The sequence below is a fragment of the Tinamus guttatus genome, unplaced genomic scaffold (genome assembly GCF_059628265.1).
Source record: "Tinamus guttatus ecotype Peru unplaced genomic scaffold, ASM5962826v1 Tinamus_guttatus_pri_ptg000103l, whole genome shotgun sequence".
In the NCBI taxonomy this organism is placed as follows: domain Eukaryota; kingdom Metazoa; phylum Chordata; class Aves; order Tinamiformes; family Tinamidae; genus Tinamus; species Tinamus guttatus.
The window spans coordinates 346142-362725 of NW_028288637.1; the positions used below are offsets into that span (position 1 = coordinate 346142).

The window sequence follows — 16584 nt, forward strand, 5'->3', positions numbered from 1 at the left end:
CCGGTATTTGGCACCTCAGGCTGTGGACATGATTACGAACTAATACACCTGATAGAGGTGAATACAAGCCCTCCATTTGTGGAGGGAACGTGATTCAGATCTACAAAATCTTCAAGCTTATGGACAAGATGGATATAAGCAGCTCTTCAGCAGAGCTTGCAGGAGTGATGCAAGGGACACCCACTTCTGCTAGGAAGAGACCAAGATAAACATCTAAAAGTCCCCCTTTACACAGTGGGCAATGAATACTGGTGCTGGTTGCCACAAGAGCTTGTAGAGGCAGTTTGTATTGTTAGGTCTAGAAATGATTAGATAAATTGATGGATAACAGTCCATTAAATGGCTACTATATGGGGAAGGTAACCTCTAATGTTGCTGCTGTAGTGGTTAGATGGGGAATAGGCTGCACAAAGCAGACAGGCTCTTGTGCTTTCCCTTGAGTAGCACATCTTTTTGCTACTATAAAGTAATAAGAATATGCCACTGGGTCAGAAGAGTGTTGCATCTGCCTTGCTGCTTTGCCTTGTGTAAATTAGATTTGTCTAAATTGCTTGGGGTTCAAGCTAAACATGCCACGTACTTTGCAGTATCTCCTTTAGCTTTGGAGCAGAATGTAACTTATGCAGAAATACTCAGCTGAAATAGACTCCTGGCAAGAGAATATTGCGATCAGTAAAGTCTTAGGCTGAATGAAGTCCTGTCTTATTTGTCATGTTCTCTCTGCTCGGCCTTTTAAAGATATGGGGTTGTTACTGGAATAACTTAGTGAACCTCAGTGGCACATAGCATACCAATGACTGGAAGGGAACAGCTAGTTTAAGCTTCCCAGAATCTTAGATCGTAGCTGTGCTGTATGTGTGTGTTTTTTTTTTTTTTTTTTTAATCATCTGTTAAGGTGCAATAATCAGTGTAATAAAAGACTTTTAAAGTTTATATAGATCTTTTTTTAGATGTCTTCATTGCTAATGGGATAGCTTTTACAGAAACTGGACTATAAACATTGTATGTAAAGGAACTGAGTAAAACAGTAAATAAGCTACCTGGAAAATTCTGATTAGTTAGGTCTGAACTGACAGCCCTTTGAAAATGGGGAAAGGAAGATTTTTGGTTTTGGATGTGTCAAATAGCTTAAGGATTCAAATATAAAGAAGAACTGGTATGTATGGGGCTGAATTCTTCCTTGCTGCAAACACTGCATGACTTAACATGCATTTGAAGCAGAAAGGCAAATTTTATTTAATTTAAGCACCAGAGAATACTGAAAATTGTATATTAATAGAGATAAATATTATACATCAGTGTTATGTTTTAAGGGAGTGAAAACTGCAAAACTGAACATCTCATCTCAAAGGGTATTCAGAAAAAATAGAGGCATTGAGTGTTTTTAGAGGGCCTGTGAAAATAGGCAAGTTATATTGGTAGTGGGTGAGACCTTAGTGAAATGTATTTTATGAGACTGACCATCCAATAATTATTCTGGGGCATTGAAAGGTGTCAAACCCGAAGCTAAAGAACAGGAAGTATGAGGATTGCGTGGAGCTGAGCTCCATGAATTTGAGGAGAGTTGTGGTGTGAATAAGCATTGGTGTTGGTCCTTGTAGTTGTCGTCTTCTCTGAGCATTGAATTTGGTACTCAGACTTCAAACCATCAATTGCTGGTGTTTAAACGTGGTCTTTGTGGCAAAATGGGTTGTCCCTCTTCATTTGGTTTTGGGGAATTTCTAGCGTATGCCTCAAGTGTTAGTGCTGGCCCTGCTCAGAAGTTGGGTGTCTTTATTAGTAAAGTCCAGAGCTACTGCTATTCCAAGTCACACCTGGAACATCTAGTCCAGTTTCCTCTTTCTGAAGCATAGTACAAGCATTTCTTAAAACAGCAGAGGCTACATAAGCCTCCCATTTTGTCTCTGAAGCCACTCAGTACACCAAATTAAGGGTCTAATTTGTTCAGAACAGGTGGAAATGGGAATAAGACTGCTTGATTGGGCTTCTTTTCACCAGAATTAATTTTCTCACGTTAATAAAGCATGTGCTCAGGTTTTAACTCAAGAGATGTAGTAAACTGAATACCACTGTTGAAGGCTGGGGCTGAAGGAGAGCCTCAGTCTTCGGACTGTGCTGCTTTAAGTTGCCAGGTATCAACGCTGGTACTTGCACACCATATGTGAGCAGATGTAACTTAGTTTTCTTCCAGATTAACAACTCAGCCAAAAAAATTCATAATTTTCTGCTAGGTTAGCTGAGCTTTTGTGGAAAGGTGTAACACATCAGGACTGGTGCAGAGGAAAAGGTGGGGAGTAAGGGAAAAGCAAAATCTGGATATGACAAGAAGTTACTGCATTGGCTTAGCTCCCCATGAGACCATACTTTGAGCGTCCTATTCAGAATTTAATTTTAAGATGTTGAATATTGTGTTTATTTTTCTTCTTTGCTGCAGCCAGGATTCCAGTAGAATGGTTTTGTTGTCTGCAAAACCTGACCTGTGGTCAGGTTGGATGCAACTGGACATAGTTATGCAATAATTTAATGTTATTGGGAGTTATTTTCATATTGTAGTCTTGCATGAAATGAATACTCTTGACTTAAGATTGATGGATTATTGTGAGTGCATTCCCTAAAATTAGCAGTGTTAATCTTGAGTGCCTGTTAATCAGAAACGCTTGTCTCCTGGAGTACAGACAGCTGTAATTCTGTCTTCAGTAATATTTTCAAGTGGTCTCAGAAGCTATGTTGTGGAGTTTATAATTTAATTAGAAATAAAATAGCCTTTCTATGACCTGCTCAGTTTTGTGGAAGTCGAAAAGCTACATTTTTAAGCTATTAATGTAATGTATCTTTTGTTGACTTTGTTGATTCTTTCTGAGGCTGCTAAGATATGGCAAAGCATAACTTAGTCCTGAATACTTTGGCTTAAATACCCCAAATCAAGGGTGCTGTTTTGCAGATGGGTGAAATTTTAAAAAAAGTAAAATAGAAGTGTGTCTGTGCAGGATGGTGAGCATGGAAGGTACGTTCAATTCTCTGAACAAGTAGCTTGAAAGTAGCATTGATTCTTGGCTAAAACCATTTTTTTTCAGCTCACTGAACTAACACAGCTACAGGTACTGAAGTTGGGAAACAGGGCACCTTTCTGAAATTCAAATACCCATTTGCTGCTTGGGAATAAGTTTTATCTTTTGGCTTTAGTGCCACGCTTTTGTCCCCGGGACCACGGTGTCCTCAGACAAGCTCTAATAGCTGTCTGCCCAAAACAATACAGCTGATTTGGGGCTTATATTTTAATACCTAAAGCTAGCCTAATAGAGGCTGCAAAATCAAGAAGTTTTTTGCTATTATTTCTCTTTTATATGTTTTAAAGTGTAACTCTCAGGAAAAGTTGGATATTTTCAGTCTAATCTTTCATTTTACATAGACAATCTGATCAGGTGGCAGATAGTGAATGCCAAGTTATGAACCCTGAAAACGGACAAGCAGTTCCATGGCTCAGATACCTGAAAAGTCAGATGTTACAGATCCTTCAAAGAATGTGGGAAGACTTCTAATGATTTCAAGTAGTTCCAATTGAGAAGGTTTGCTGTCTATAGGCCATTTTATTCTAAATTGTATGAAGAACGTTAGCTCAACACCAAATTTAAGAGTGAAGTTCAAATCAGAGTCCCCAGTGGAACAAAAGCTGGTAGTTATTTAAATCATGGCAAACAAGATAAAAGACTTGCCAATTGACTCGCTATTGGAAGACCTTTGTCAAGCTGCGATGACCAAATGACATTCCAAATACAATTTTGCTTGGTAAATTAATTTGAGGTCTGGCAGAACACATGTATCTGTATTTACAATGTGTTTATTAACATTTATTAACATTTTCATAAATGACTAAAATCCACCAGTTTAGGTGCAAAGCTAGATTAAAGTTCATTCTTATTTTTACTGAAGTGATTAAACTTTAGCCAGGGAAGATTTGGGCAGAAATAAAATACCTAATCAAACATAAAGGTGTTAATCAAAAATGTAGGTGCCCCTGCTTAGCAGGGGAGTTGGACTAGACGATCTCTAGAGGTCCCTTCTGACCTCAACCATTCTGTGATCAAACTGGTGTACTAATTTGCACAAGCTGTTGAGGGAAAAGGGATGGTGTGCAGAAAACTTGCACTTAAATCTCTTTGGTGACATACCTGACCATGGTGCAGACTGGTTTTGAACTGTTGTCGGGCTTATTCAGGGAACCTGTGTCCTACAGCGTTTGGTACTGAAATTCCTAGTAAGGTATTTATGTAATGCCTGAGTGCTAACGTGTCTGTTCTGGTTTGTGTTTTTAGGGATCAGACGGGAATCTCTAATTTATTGCGTGCTGAGTGTTCTGGCTGGTGAAAATCATGTCGTCCATATTGCCGTTCACTCCACCGGTTGTGAAGAGACTTCTGGGGTGGAAAAAATCTGCTGGTGGCTCTGGAGGGGCTGGTGGTGGTGAGCAGAACGGTCAGGAGGAAAAGTGGTGTGAAAAAGCGGTGAAAAGCCTGGTGAAGAAGCTAAAGAAAACAGGGCAGCTGGATGAGCTTGAGAAGGCAATTACCACTCAAAATTGCAATACAAAATGTGTGACGATACCAAGGTAAGTGCTGTTGTGTTTGAAATTGTTAATACCAATTAAAAAATGACTAGATGGATGTTTAGAATATGTTGTGAATAAACAAACAAACCAGTTGCATGCTTTTGATTTTTTTCTTGAAAAACCCTTTAAAACCTGTTTTGCTTTTAAGTAGTGCTTACTTCACCTCTTACAACTGAATCACATGCTTTGTAAAATCAAAATTTTTAATAATTTTAGTCATTTTGCATTGCCAAGTAGATTACAATTTGTGTATATCCTTGTGGTGCCTAGCACAGCTTTTAGTTTGTAGCACTGCTTTACACTTTTATTTGATAACCCTGTCTATAATTGGAGGGGCTTATTTGAACCTACACTTTCACATAACAAAAAATTGACTTGTTTTCCTTGGTCAACACTTCAGTCATCTAATTACTATTTTTTAGTAGCTTAAATTGTAGAAGCTGCATTCATTCTCCCTTTGGAAGGGAGATCTTATCTTTGGAGGCAGGTTGCATGCAAATCAATTTATTTACTGTAATTATTACTTGTTATTGGTTAATGAAAGTACTTTCCATTTAATAACTTGGAGTATTTCTAGAAATTCTCTTCTGCTCCTTTATATGTATATACATTTAGGTGAATGACTTGCATTCTACCCCTTTGACTTTCTCTACTTAATTCATAGCAACTGCTGTGCGAGAGGCAAGGGTTGTGTTTGTAAGTATTAATATGATGTCCTCGAGATTCATGTTGTACAAAATTCCCACTAAGGTTCATCTGTAAGCTCATTAAGTGTGCAACATAAATACCAAATCACAGGTATGTTTTTTCCCTTGTTATGAAAAAGTTACAGGATCTTGTGACACAGGAGTGTTCTAGGTCCCTAGCTCCTTGATACTTAAAATAGTTTCTAAGGGAGGGAAGCAATATGCATTTTTATGAGCGTGGTTTCTATATTGGCACATTGGTCCCCACTGTACTTTTCAACTTTGTACTAATCATAGCACAAACTAGATTTAACTGGTGTCAGTAATGGTTTCCACGTATCAAATGTGTTATAACCTTTATCTAATAATGGTTTTAGCATTCTGTTTTAGATTTGACATAACTTTTTCAGAAAATCTTGCCTATTCTGTGAATTGGTGGCTATTTAAATTCTCTGCTTTTTCTTTTCTTGATTCACTTTTTGTTTCTAATGCTGCAATCTATTTATTTATTCATTCCCCTAGAGTAGTCTCAAAATTCTCTGGGTTTCCCTTCTGCTCTCTTCATTTAGACACTAGGAAAACATTCAGAAATGAAGTATCTGTTAGATCTCTGTGATCTTAGCGTGGATTGGTAGGCTGAGATTAAACTTTTTGGGATACGTATTTCATTGAGATGGTTCTTTATATTTGGCCAAGTCTTTACCATGCTGGAGACTGAATGGTCAACTAGAAAAAGTCTTTGTGTGATGGAAACTAAATGTGCCTTACACTTTGTATCAAGGGAGTAGTATCTAACCTTTTAGCCAAATGTTAGACTTCCTAGTGCTGTCCTGCAGGGCTGCTGGGGTGGTAAATGTTATCCCTTTGGAAGAACAGCTGTCTAAGTATCTTGAAGTCCATGTTAGAAGATACAAAGAGCTTGCCAATTTACAGCTGCTTTCCCAGGGCACTTGTCTCTTGCATTTGAGTCCTTCCTCTTGCCTACGTGACCTCTTATGTTACAGTAATAACAGTAAATAACTCTTTAAAACAGAATGCGAAGATCTGTTATCTACTCTGTACAATGCAGTCTCCGTGTGGTGATCAGTAGTTTTTGCTGGGCTGTGGCACACTGTTCTCAGCTATTCTGGAGTCAGCTCTAAAAAGGACCAGATTTTACTTTATTGACTGTCTTGGGAAGAAGCTGGTAGCTAGAGAGCACTTCTGGTGGTGTTAGCTATTGCACAAGGTTTACTTTTAAACAAATGTGGCTGTGGTGTTGAGGGCTAGATGATACTGGGGCTGCCAGCAGTGTTCCACAAAATTATTTAGTTTCATAGTTTTTTTTTTTTGTTGTTTTTTTTTTTTGTTTTTTAGACTGTTGGTCTTATTTTACTTTGACAGCAGCAGTCTGAGTGCCCAAGAATTAACAGATGACAGCTCAATACTATAATGATTTTGGGAGATTCTTGTTCTTCAATTTAAGAAGTTAATAAAACCTCTTCTTGAGACCATCTTCAGTGATGACCTAAAGAGCTATAGGTCATCAGGCAAAATTAAAAAAAATATATATATATACACACACACACACACACACACACACTGAATTTGAAACTTTTTTCTTCCTAACCAGTAAGAAGCTTGGGGTACAAAGCTATTAAGCCACAATTCTGACATAACTCTTCTGTTTAACTAAGAGTAGGTGTTGACCTGTGCTGTCTGCCACTTTTCCAAACTGTTGCATTATCAACAGATGTTTCACTTGTGGCTTTACAGATTTTTGGTCCCACTGGAAATTTCCAGTTTGATACAATGTTTAACTCCCGCAAACCCTTTCATCATGGAAACCCAAAGCAGCTAAAAACATGGAGGCTCTTCTCCAAACTGAGAGAAGCTTTGGCAAAAGTTGAATAAAATTCCCACTTCAGAAATGTGCACGTGCTTCCCCTGTGTCACTTATAATCTTGCTGCAATGAGAATTGTTCTGTTTCTGCCCTGTCTGTCAAGGTAACCATGTACTATAAGTAAGGCTGATACTATGTGTATGATTCAAACTGCTCATGTGGTAATTAACACAATTTCTTATGCAGCCTAATGGCTGTTCTGAGAAAGCAGAAGCAAACAGATGGAGTGGGTGTTTGCCTGGCACAGCAAGGGTGCTTAGCGCTTGGTAAGTGGGTCAGTAATCTAGAGCAGAGGCTAAATAAGTACAGCGGTCCTTTTGACACCAGCCCTCTAAGTAATTTGTAGTTATCTTGCTGAATCCTCCCAGCAAGCCAGTGGAATTCTAATCTCATAATCCCTGTGTATCCTCAAACTAAATGTTGGCTCTCGAGTTCACTTTTCTAAAATGTATAATGAGCTTGGTTGTGTATAAGAGGGCGTCTTTAGGCTCTTCCGTGTGGTTTTGATCCAAATATAGCCCCAGAGCAGTCACTGAAGCCACAGAGAACATGAGCATTGGTTTATATAAGACTTCTTTCAAAGGGTCTGTTGGTAAACAAATATTTTTAAATAGTGATAACTGAAATGCAAGCCTTTCACAAACTAAACTGTGCAATGTAGTGAATAAGCAAATGCCATATCCATAGTGTATATTCATTATATAAAAAGTCCTCTCACAGTGACAGTTCAGGGTATTGTAAGCCAAAGCAGGGAAGCACAAGTGACTAGTTCTAACGGCCCCATAGTATGGTGTAGTCAGCTTACACGTGTAGCTCTTGTGTCTTAAAAGAATATGGATATACTTCATGCTGTCTTCTTGCTTTTGTGGTTACACTTACAGAATTGAAGTTGCTTTTGAATAATAGCAAATATGTAGAACTAACATCAGAGGAGGTTAACTGGAATGACTTAGCTGATTGTGTTGAAAGGAGCGTTTTAGATGTTTATTAAAAAAGTTATGGGAAGAAGGATTGCTTTGAGTGGAGTTCAGATGACCCCCTGATGTCTTATGTTGCTCCCAGAGCACATGTTTCTGAAAACTAATGCAGAATTGATCGTGTCATTCCTGAGCTGTAACCAAATGCATCCATATCACAGGTCGAGTTTTGCTTCTGTGGCCACCCTCGGGTACCATGGCAGCTGTTGTGTCTTGTGTTACGTGAAAGGCGAGTGATGATGGAGGTGACCTGCCTGTGTTGAGTATTCCCTAGGTGCAACTCTAATCCTGGTTCGTTACACATCGCAATCCAGTCGCTCTCCCCCAGAAGATGCCGTCTTGTGCTGTGCTTTCACTTACCTGTTGTTGAATCCACAGAGCTGTCTTGTATCTCATCTTCTTGTTGGCAGTTTCCCTGCTCTACAGTGACATGGTTTGCACTGTGCAATGCTGAAAAGAGGCATACTGCATTTCTCAGTGTGTGCATGCACCTTCCCTCAGTATATTTGGATGATGAAGAACACGTAGGCATACTCCCCCAGTCCCAGAACCTCTAGTTTTTATTCATTTTAGCTTTGCACAGTGAACGCAGCTTTCGTGTGTACCCTAGCAGGGCTATTGCTAACTGAAGGGAGGAGACAGCTAAATGATGCATCTGTATCAGTATGCCTCTATTTTTTCTTTCCAGAGGTTTGCAAACTCATCTCAGTACTCTAGATACAGCAATCGCGAAGTTATTTGGGGCTGACTTGAAAGAAGAAACTTTCTTCTTGGACAGGCAAAAATTTTGGTGATAGGTACAAAAGCTTCTTTTGGTGCTGTATGTAAAACAGTGCTCACAACTTGAACCCTAATTGTTATGGGAGACCTTGATCTTTCTCTGTAAAAGAGGTGAACTTTCCTTCATAACAGAGAAAGAGACACAAAAGAAGTGATGGATCTGGTAGGGTGTTTCACTAGCTGAGGTAAGGATTAAAGACTGGATTCCTCAGTAAGGTTCTAGTGCTATGCAAGTACATTAAAAAGATTTCAGTGAAATACAGTGCAGAGGGAAGGCTAATGCTGCTGCCTGAGCCTTGGTTCCCAGCCTGCTGTGCCAGTACAATTTTAGAAGGTGCTGAAAATCTAAAAAATGGCTCCTCTTGATTAACAGCTCAACATATACGTGGAAAATGTGGTCTTACCTGTGTATGCTGTCCTTCTTGCTTAACACGAGGATAGCATCTCTGCTATGTTTCCTGGTTTTCAAATGCCTATTTTTGCTTTGAGCAGCCTGCCAGTTCTGAATGAGATGGGAGGGATAACAGGAGGGGCTTAAATCCTGCCTTTGTTTTGGGAGAGCCCAGCTGATCCGTGGATTTCGCAGTCATCCTGGTTTCTGACTTCAAATGAGGGATGAATTCTGCATTGTTACCCTCCAGAAGAAGAGAAAAGCCTCATGGTATGCTCCATAGTTTTGGTGAATCTGAGAGAGTATTGGATGAAATGAAGAGTAGGCAACTGCAAGTGAATTGGTTGATTAAGCTTTTAAGTCAAGGTCTATCTATCAGATTCAGTAACTGTGCCTGCTTGCTTCGAGTTTATTAGGATGAAGAGGTGGTATTTTAAAGCCATGCTCATTGCCTAATTTTCACCTCAGCTAATAGTGAAGATGGGTAACTTTTAAAATGGCTACCATGGACCTGATCACATCCTGGTTCCCATTTCTTCAGAAGAATCTGCTGCAAAGTTCTACCAAGCACCTAAAAAAACTAAAAGTGAGGAAAAGCGTTAGAAAGGTCCAGTTTATCTGAAGAAATTAGGAACTTCACTAGTGTCAGTGTTGTTCTCTAACTTGTCTGCTGTACAGCCCTTTCTTCATCCCCTGCGACGGGTTAGCCATGTGGATAAGGTAAACAGCCTCGGCATGGCTGGTTGCACAAATAGAAATTGTTTTCTGAAAGCTGATGCTTGTGTTAATTATCATCTTCCCTAGATGGAACTAAATAATGCTGATCAAAGTATTTAGGAGTAAGCAACAGCAGAAGCAAACTGGTCAAAGAGGAGACATTTTTAAAGGTGGGAGAGGCGACTGGGAAGTGCTGTTTGAGAGCAAACAAATCTTTTGAGATGAGAAAATCTAGGTGCCTTTTTCTTCACATAACAAGGTCACAACTGATTTAGGTCTAAAGTGCACTCCTCCCCCTGCCCCCCCCCCCCCCCAACAGAAACTGTTCTGTCAGCTAGTATGGATATTTGCATTCCCTTGGAATATTTGACAGAAAAATGGTGGCATAGCTGCATGTAACAACCTCATTTTAAGGGTGCTTTTGATCACTACTGGCTTCTAGAATAGAAAGCTTCTAGAATAGTAGCCTATTTGGGGCTTCTTTCCCCAAATAGGCTACTTCAGTTGATAGAAATTCAGCGGTCCCTGTGCTCTGTTCTTCCTCTGGATAAAGCCTTAAAAGATGGGTGATTTCAACAATTAAACTGGAGAATTTAAAAAAGAAAGGTTCCTCTGGAAATAGTTACAGGAGAGTTCAAACATCTGCATCTCTGCTACCAAGTTAGCTAAGAAGACAACTGCAGGTGGTTGAATTGACACAGTAGATAATAAAATAATAGTGCTATCCAGACAGAGGTGAAGTCTCTTTTCTCAGCAATGGAACTTGGCACCATCTGCTAGTTCATAGCAGAGATGCAATAATTTGCTAGTTGAGTTGAGGACGGACATTGATCCTTAATAGGGGCCCACAAGTTGAGGACTGATGGGTTAAAGAATGTCCTCAAATGATACATCATATTTAATTCCCTATGCATTCAATGAGATGTAAATTAAAATGATTCTATATATGTTTGAAGATCTATAGTTGAATGTCTTAAGCATCCTCAAATATGCATAAAGGTGTTGAAGTGCATGGGCATACATTGAAGCGCTATCTTTATTGCTCAGATTACTGGAAACATGATTGTAAATTGTCTGCTGATGAACTGACTCCTTTTTCTCATAATAGGATTATGGAGTGGGTTCTGCTTCATCCTTCTTTTCTTGTGATGGAATTTAAATAAAAATGATGCCTTAGGACAACAAAGAAGGGCAAGTGATAACTGAGAGTTGGTGAGTTTTAGGTATGATCTGCTTCAAAATCTCATTCTGTGATAGCTGATGCTGTGTTAAAACATAGGGTGCCTTCACTGGAAGGTGTAGCAGAAGGAGGATCAAATCAAACTTGTCCTTCCTGTCCTGTGATTATGGTGGGACTCTAGCATTGTCTCTAGATCCTCTGTAGAAGCCTGGAGGACGTTCTTGATGTCGAACAGCAGACTCTGGAGCACCTCAACTTCTTCTTAGTAAAAGGAGTTGTATGGTCCCAGTGCTGTATGTTCAGTCATACAGTGTCCCAACTTCCTTGAGGCTTTGCCGAGAGCCATGGTGGCAGAAGTAAGCACCTGGCATTCCAAGGCAGTCTCCCGTTCCAGAGTAAACAGACCCAGTCCTGTTCAGATTCCAAAATCAGTCATGTTCTGGATGGTGTGGCTGTAGAGAAGGGGATTCTGGCTTTAACTATGTGCTTGAAGTCACAGGCCACCTTAGATGCTGCATGGGCAATATGTAACAGGAACTCTGGTTTCATGGTGGGTTTTAATTCTGGGCCCTGTGAAAACTTGATTTCTGAATTTGGAGTTAATTTCTAAATTGAGTTAAGCAGTCAGTGATGGTGTTGGTAGCACTAGACACCTCTTATTTGAAAGTTACTCTAATGCACATCCTTGAGCTACAAAGCTATTTTAAAACTCAAATTGATCAGTGTATTATTGCAAAATTTAACTTGGAAATGGGGTAAGTGAAGATCTGCTGGTGCTCATTCATGAGTTTGTCAATTTCTTTTAATCTTAATGAAAGAAAATTAAGTTAGCTCAGACCATTTTTTTTTTTAAATAACCTTAAACTGGTATGTCCTTTATCTGGCATGAATTCTCCTAAATTATACTTCCTTTAAATGTTTACTCAATATTTTATCATACTGCATAACCTTTGAAGTGCTGGTTTTCAGAAACTGACTTTAACTTTCTGAAACTTTATTTTAAAAATTGGAGTTTCAGCATTCTGTAGGAAAAATGTTCAGTTACAAACTCGGTGTTCTTTTGTGTTCCTGTTTTGGAGAGGAGCTGTTGTGGATGGAGGTGAGATGCAACAGTGAGTGAATGCCCAAACCCAGTCAAGTTAATTGGAATGTTAAGTAATGACTGTATTCAGGTGTAATTGAGGTTTTGTTAAATACACTAAAACATAGAAGTTTTGCCTTCTCTGGCTTTGTACCCAGCTGGGGCTGCTGTTAGGTTAAGCTTTAGTGCAGCAGTAGTTCACATTACAGCAGCTTGTACCATAAGTGTCATCCTGAAAAAAGGGGAGTCTTAAAGCATTAAATAATGACACTTAATGCTGCCAATTTTAAGCTCGTGCAGTCCAGGAAGCCATGTGACTTGCCCACATTTGTTGTAGAATTGGTATGCCAAGCACACAGTATTGGCATATAAAAAATGTAAGTGCACAGGGGATTTATGCAACAGTTCAAAGCAGCTCACTCCTTGAGTCAGGAAGAAGAAAGTGTTGAGTTTTGAGGACCATACAAGTTAAAGGTTGGATCAGGGCTCTGGAGATGTGCCTTTCAGGCTTGACTATGCGGCTGCTTTTTTTTTTATTATTATTATTTTTTATTTTTTTTAGTAACCTTCAAAAAACTGTTCTAATTGCAGTGATTTCTCAATCTGTAAACAGAGATGAATTTTTGCAAGGTATGTGTGATAATGTCTCATTCACCTCAGTGACATAAACTGAATTATTGTTTATGGAATGTGAGTTTAAGATGTTTTCTTGTCAGAGTGTAAAAGTGTTGAAAGCAGATTTGGGGATGAAAAGTTGTATAAATCTGTTGTCTTTAGTTTCAAGTTATGATGATGATGATTATTGCTTTAATGGTAAGAAATGGTATTCTCTTCAAGATTATGAATAATAATAATAGAGGAAATATTAAATCTCACTTGACTTATGCACCTTATTTTTCCCAAGTTCACAACTGATTTTTTAGACACATGAAAAATAGCTCTTTGTGATTACCTTAGCAGCTGACCTGTTTGATAGATCATAGAATCATAGAATGCTTAAGGTTGGAAGGGACCTTTAGAGGTCATCTAGTCCAACCCCCCTGCACACGCAGGGTCACCTAGAGCATGTGGCACAGGACTGTGTCCAAGGGGGTTTTGAAGATCTCCAGAGAAGGAGACTCCACAAACTCTCTGGGCAGCCTGCTCCCGGGCTCTGTTACCCTCACTGTTAAGAAATTTTTCCTTAAGTTCCTGTGGAACTTTTGCTGCTTCAGTTTGTGGCCATTCCTCTAGTTCTGTCAGTGGCCACCAGTGAAAAGAGACCAGCACCATCCTCCTCACTGCCTCCCTTGAGGTACTTATAGACACTGATTAGATCCCCTCTCAGCCTTCTCTTCTCCAGGCTGAACAGGCCCAGCTCCCTCAGCCTCTCCTCATAGGGCAGATGTTCCAGGCCCCTGATCATCCTTGTGGCCCTGCGCTGGACTCTCTCCAGCAGCTCCACATCCCTCTTGTACTGTGGAGCCCAGAACTGGACACAGTACTCCAGATGTGGCCTCACCAGTGGGAGGGGCAGGATCACCTCCCTCGACCTGCTGGAGGCGCTCTTATTAACGCACCTCAGGATGCCATTGGCCTTCTTGGCCACGAGGGCACACTGCTGCCTCATGGTCAACTTGTCGTCCACCATGACACCCAGGTCTTTCTCTGCAGAGCTGCTCTCCAGAAGGTCAGTCCCCAGCCTGTACTGGTGTCTGGGGTTATTCCTCCCCAGCTGCAGGACCTTGCACTTGTCCTTGTTGAATTGCATGAGGTTTTTCACTGCCCAGTTCTCCAGTCTGTCCAGGTCCCTCTGGATGGCAGCACAGCCCTCTGGGGTATTGGCTACTACTCCCAGTTTGGTATCATCAGCAAACTTCCTGAGGGAGCACTCTGTGCCTTCATCCAGCTCATCGATGAATAAATTGAACAGGAGTGGACCAAGTCCCCTGGGGGACCCCATTAGCCACAGGCCTCCAACTGGACTCTGCACCGCTGATCACCACCCTCTGAGCTCTGCCATCCAGCCAGTTCCTAATCCACCTCACTGTGCACTCATCTATCCCATACTGCCGGAGCTTGCCCAGGAGGATGTTGTGAGGGACGGTGTCAAAAGCCTTGGTGAAGTCGAGATAGACGACATCCACCGCTCTCCCCTCATCTATCCAGCTGGTCATTCCATCATAGAAGGCTATCAGGTTATTCAAGTAGGATTTCCCCTTGGTGAATCCATGCTGACTACTCTTGAGCACCTTCTTGTCCTCCATGTGCCCAGAGACAACAGCCAGTATGAGCCATTCCATCACTTTTCCGGGGATGAAGGTGAGGCTGACTGGCCTGTAGTTGCCTGGGTCCTCCTTCTTGCCTTTTTTGAAGACTGGTGTGACATTGGCCTTCTTCCAGTCCTCTGGCACCTGCCCCGTTCTCCAAGATCTTTCAAAGATGATGGAGGATGGCTAAGCTATGATATCCGCCAGCTCCCGCAGCACTCTGGGGTGCATCCCATCAGGGCCCATGGATTTGTGGGTATCGAGGTTCCTTAGGTGCTCTCTGACCCAATCTTCCTCTACCCAGGGCAAGTCTTCCTCTCCCCTGGCTTCTTCTCTTGTCCCTAGGGCCTGGGGCTCTAATGGGCTGCCCTTGGTAAACACCGAAGCAAAGGCGGCATTCAGCAACTCTGCTTTTTCTGTGTTATTTGTAACCAGGGTGCCCATCCCGTTCACCAGCGGACCCACGTTTACCCTGATCTTCCTTTTGCTGTTAATATATTTGAAGAAGTTTTTCTTGTTATTTTTAACATCCCTTGCCACATTGCGTTCCAGACGTGCCTTAGCTTTCCTTGTCGCATCTCTGCATTCCGTGACTACGTTCCTGTATTTCTCCCAGGGGACCTGTCCTTTTTTCCACATTCTGTATACCACCGCCTGCTGCTTGAGCATTGCCACAAGTTCCCTGCTCATCCACGCAGGTCTCCTGCCCCCTCTGCCTGAGTTCTTACACACAGGGATGCACTGTTGCAGGGTGTGGAGGAAGTGCTGCTTGAAAACTAACCAGCTCTCTTGGGCACCCCTACCTTCTAGAGCTCTATTCCATGGGATTCTTCCGAGGAGGTCTCTGAAGAGGCTAAAGTTGGCCCTCCTGAAGTCCATGGTTGCAAGGCTACTTACAGCCCTGCCTCCTCCTCATTGGATCCTGAACTCCACCAGCTCATGGTCACTGCAGTTGAGGCTACCCCCCACCTTCACATCTCCTACTAGGCCCTCCCTATTTGATAGCATGAGGTCCAGTAGCCCACTTCTCCTCATCAGCTCCTCCACAACCTGTGTCAAAAAGTTATCGTCAACGCTCTGCAGGAACCTCCAGGACTGTTTGTGCCTGGCTGTGTTGTTCTTCCAGTTGATGTCAGGGTAGTTGAAGTCCCCCATGAGAACCAGGGCCTGTGACCATGAGGCAACACCCAGCTGACTATAGAAGGCCTCATCAACCTCCTCATCTTGGTCAGGTGGCCTGTAGCAGACACCCACCACAGTGTCTCCCATATTAGCCTGCCTTCTAATCCTTACTCACAACCTCTCAACTCGCTCATCCTCCAGTTCCAGGTTGAGCTCCATGCATTCCAGTTGCTCTCTCACATAAAGAGCAACTCCACCACCTCGCCTTCCCAGCCTGTCCTTCCTAAAGAGCACACAGCCTTCCATGGCAGCGCTCCAGTCGTGCGAGCTATCCCACCATGTCTCTGTGATTCCAATGAGATCATGATGCTGGGACTGCGCACAGATCTCCAGTTCGTCCTGCTTATTCCCCATGCTTCGCGCGTTGGTGTACAGGCATTTCAGGGAAGTAATCGAGCCTGCAGGTTTCCCAGGAGGGGTGAAAGAGGACCCTCCGTGATCATTTCCTATCCTCACTTCCCCACTAGCATACTCCCGCTGGAAGCCATCTGACCTAGGCTGGGCGGTATTGTTCGCCGTGTCTGTGTGACACTCCCCTTCCCCCTTCTCGTGTAATTTGAAGCCCTCCTAACCAGGTTGGCCAGCCTTTTGGCAAAGAGACGTGTGCCCCTCTTGCTGAGATGGATCCCGTCATCTCCCACTAGCTAGATATGGTGGTCACTCAAGACATAAATGTGGACTGTGCTTTATTGTCAATATCGAGGCCCAAATGCCCTCTTAAATGGTAGATATTTTTCTCCAGTTAAGGAATCTGGTTATAGTCAGCCCGTATCAGTGCTGAACTATTCCCTGACTTCCTGTTGTAATTAGTGTCTTTGTATCAGGCCCGCTATGCGGTGTGAAGCCTTCTCA

The 16584-nt window shown here is 41.7% G+C and overlaps 1 protein-coding gene and 1 long non-coding RNA gene across 3 annotated transcripts in view; both read left to right on the top strand.

The window, feature by feature from the left end:
* Positions 1-16584, top strand: part of LOC148595417 (uncharacterized) — a 379015-nt gene that overhangs the window by 343036 nt on the left and 19395 nt on the right. The window lies entirely within an intron of this gene.
* Positions 4314-16584, top strand: part of LOC104575154 (SMAD family member 2-like) — a 31251-nt gene continuing 18980 nt past the window's right edge. For both annotated transcript variants that reach the window (XM_088520842.1, XM_088520843.1), the window contains exon 1: positions 4314-4606. In XM_088520842.1, coding sequence (XP_088376968.1) covers positions 4371-4606 — 236 coding nt within the window. In that variant the 5' untranslated portion in view covers positions 4314-4370. The remainder of the gene's footprint in view (positions 4607-16584) is intronic.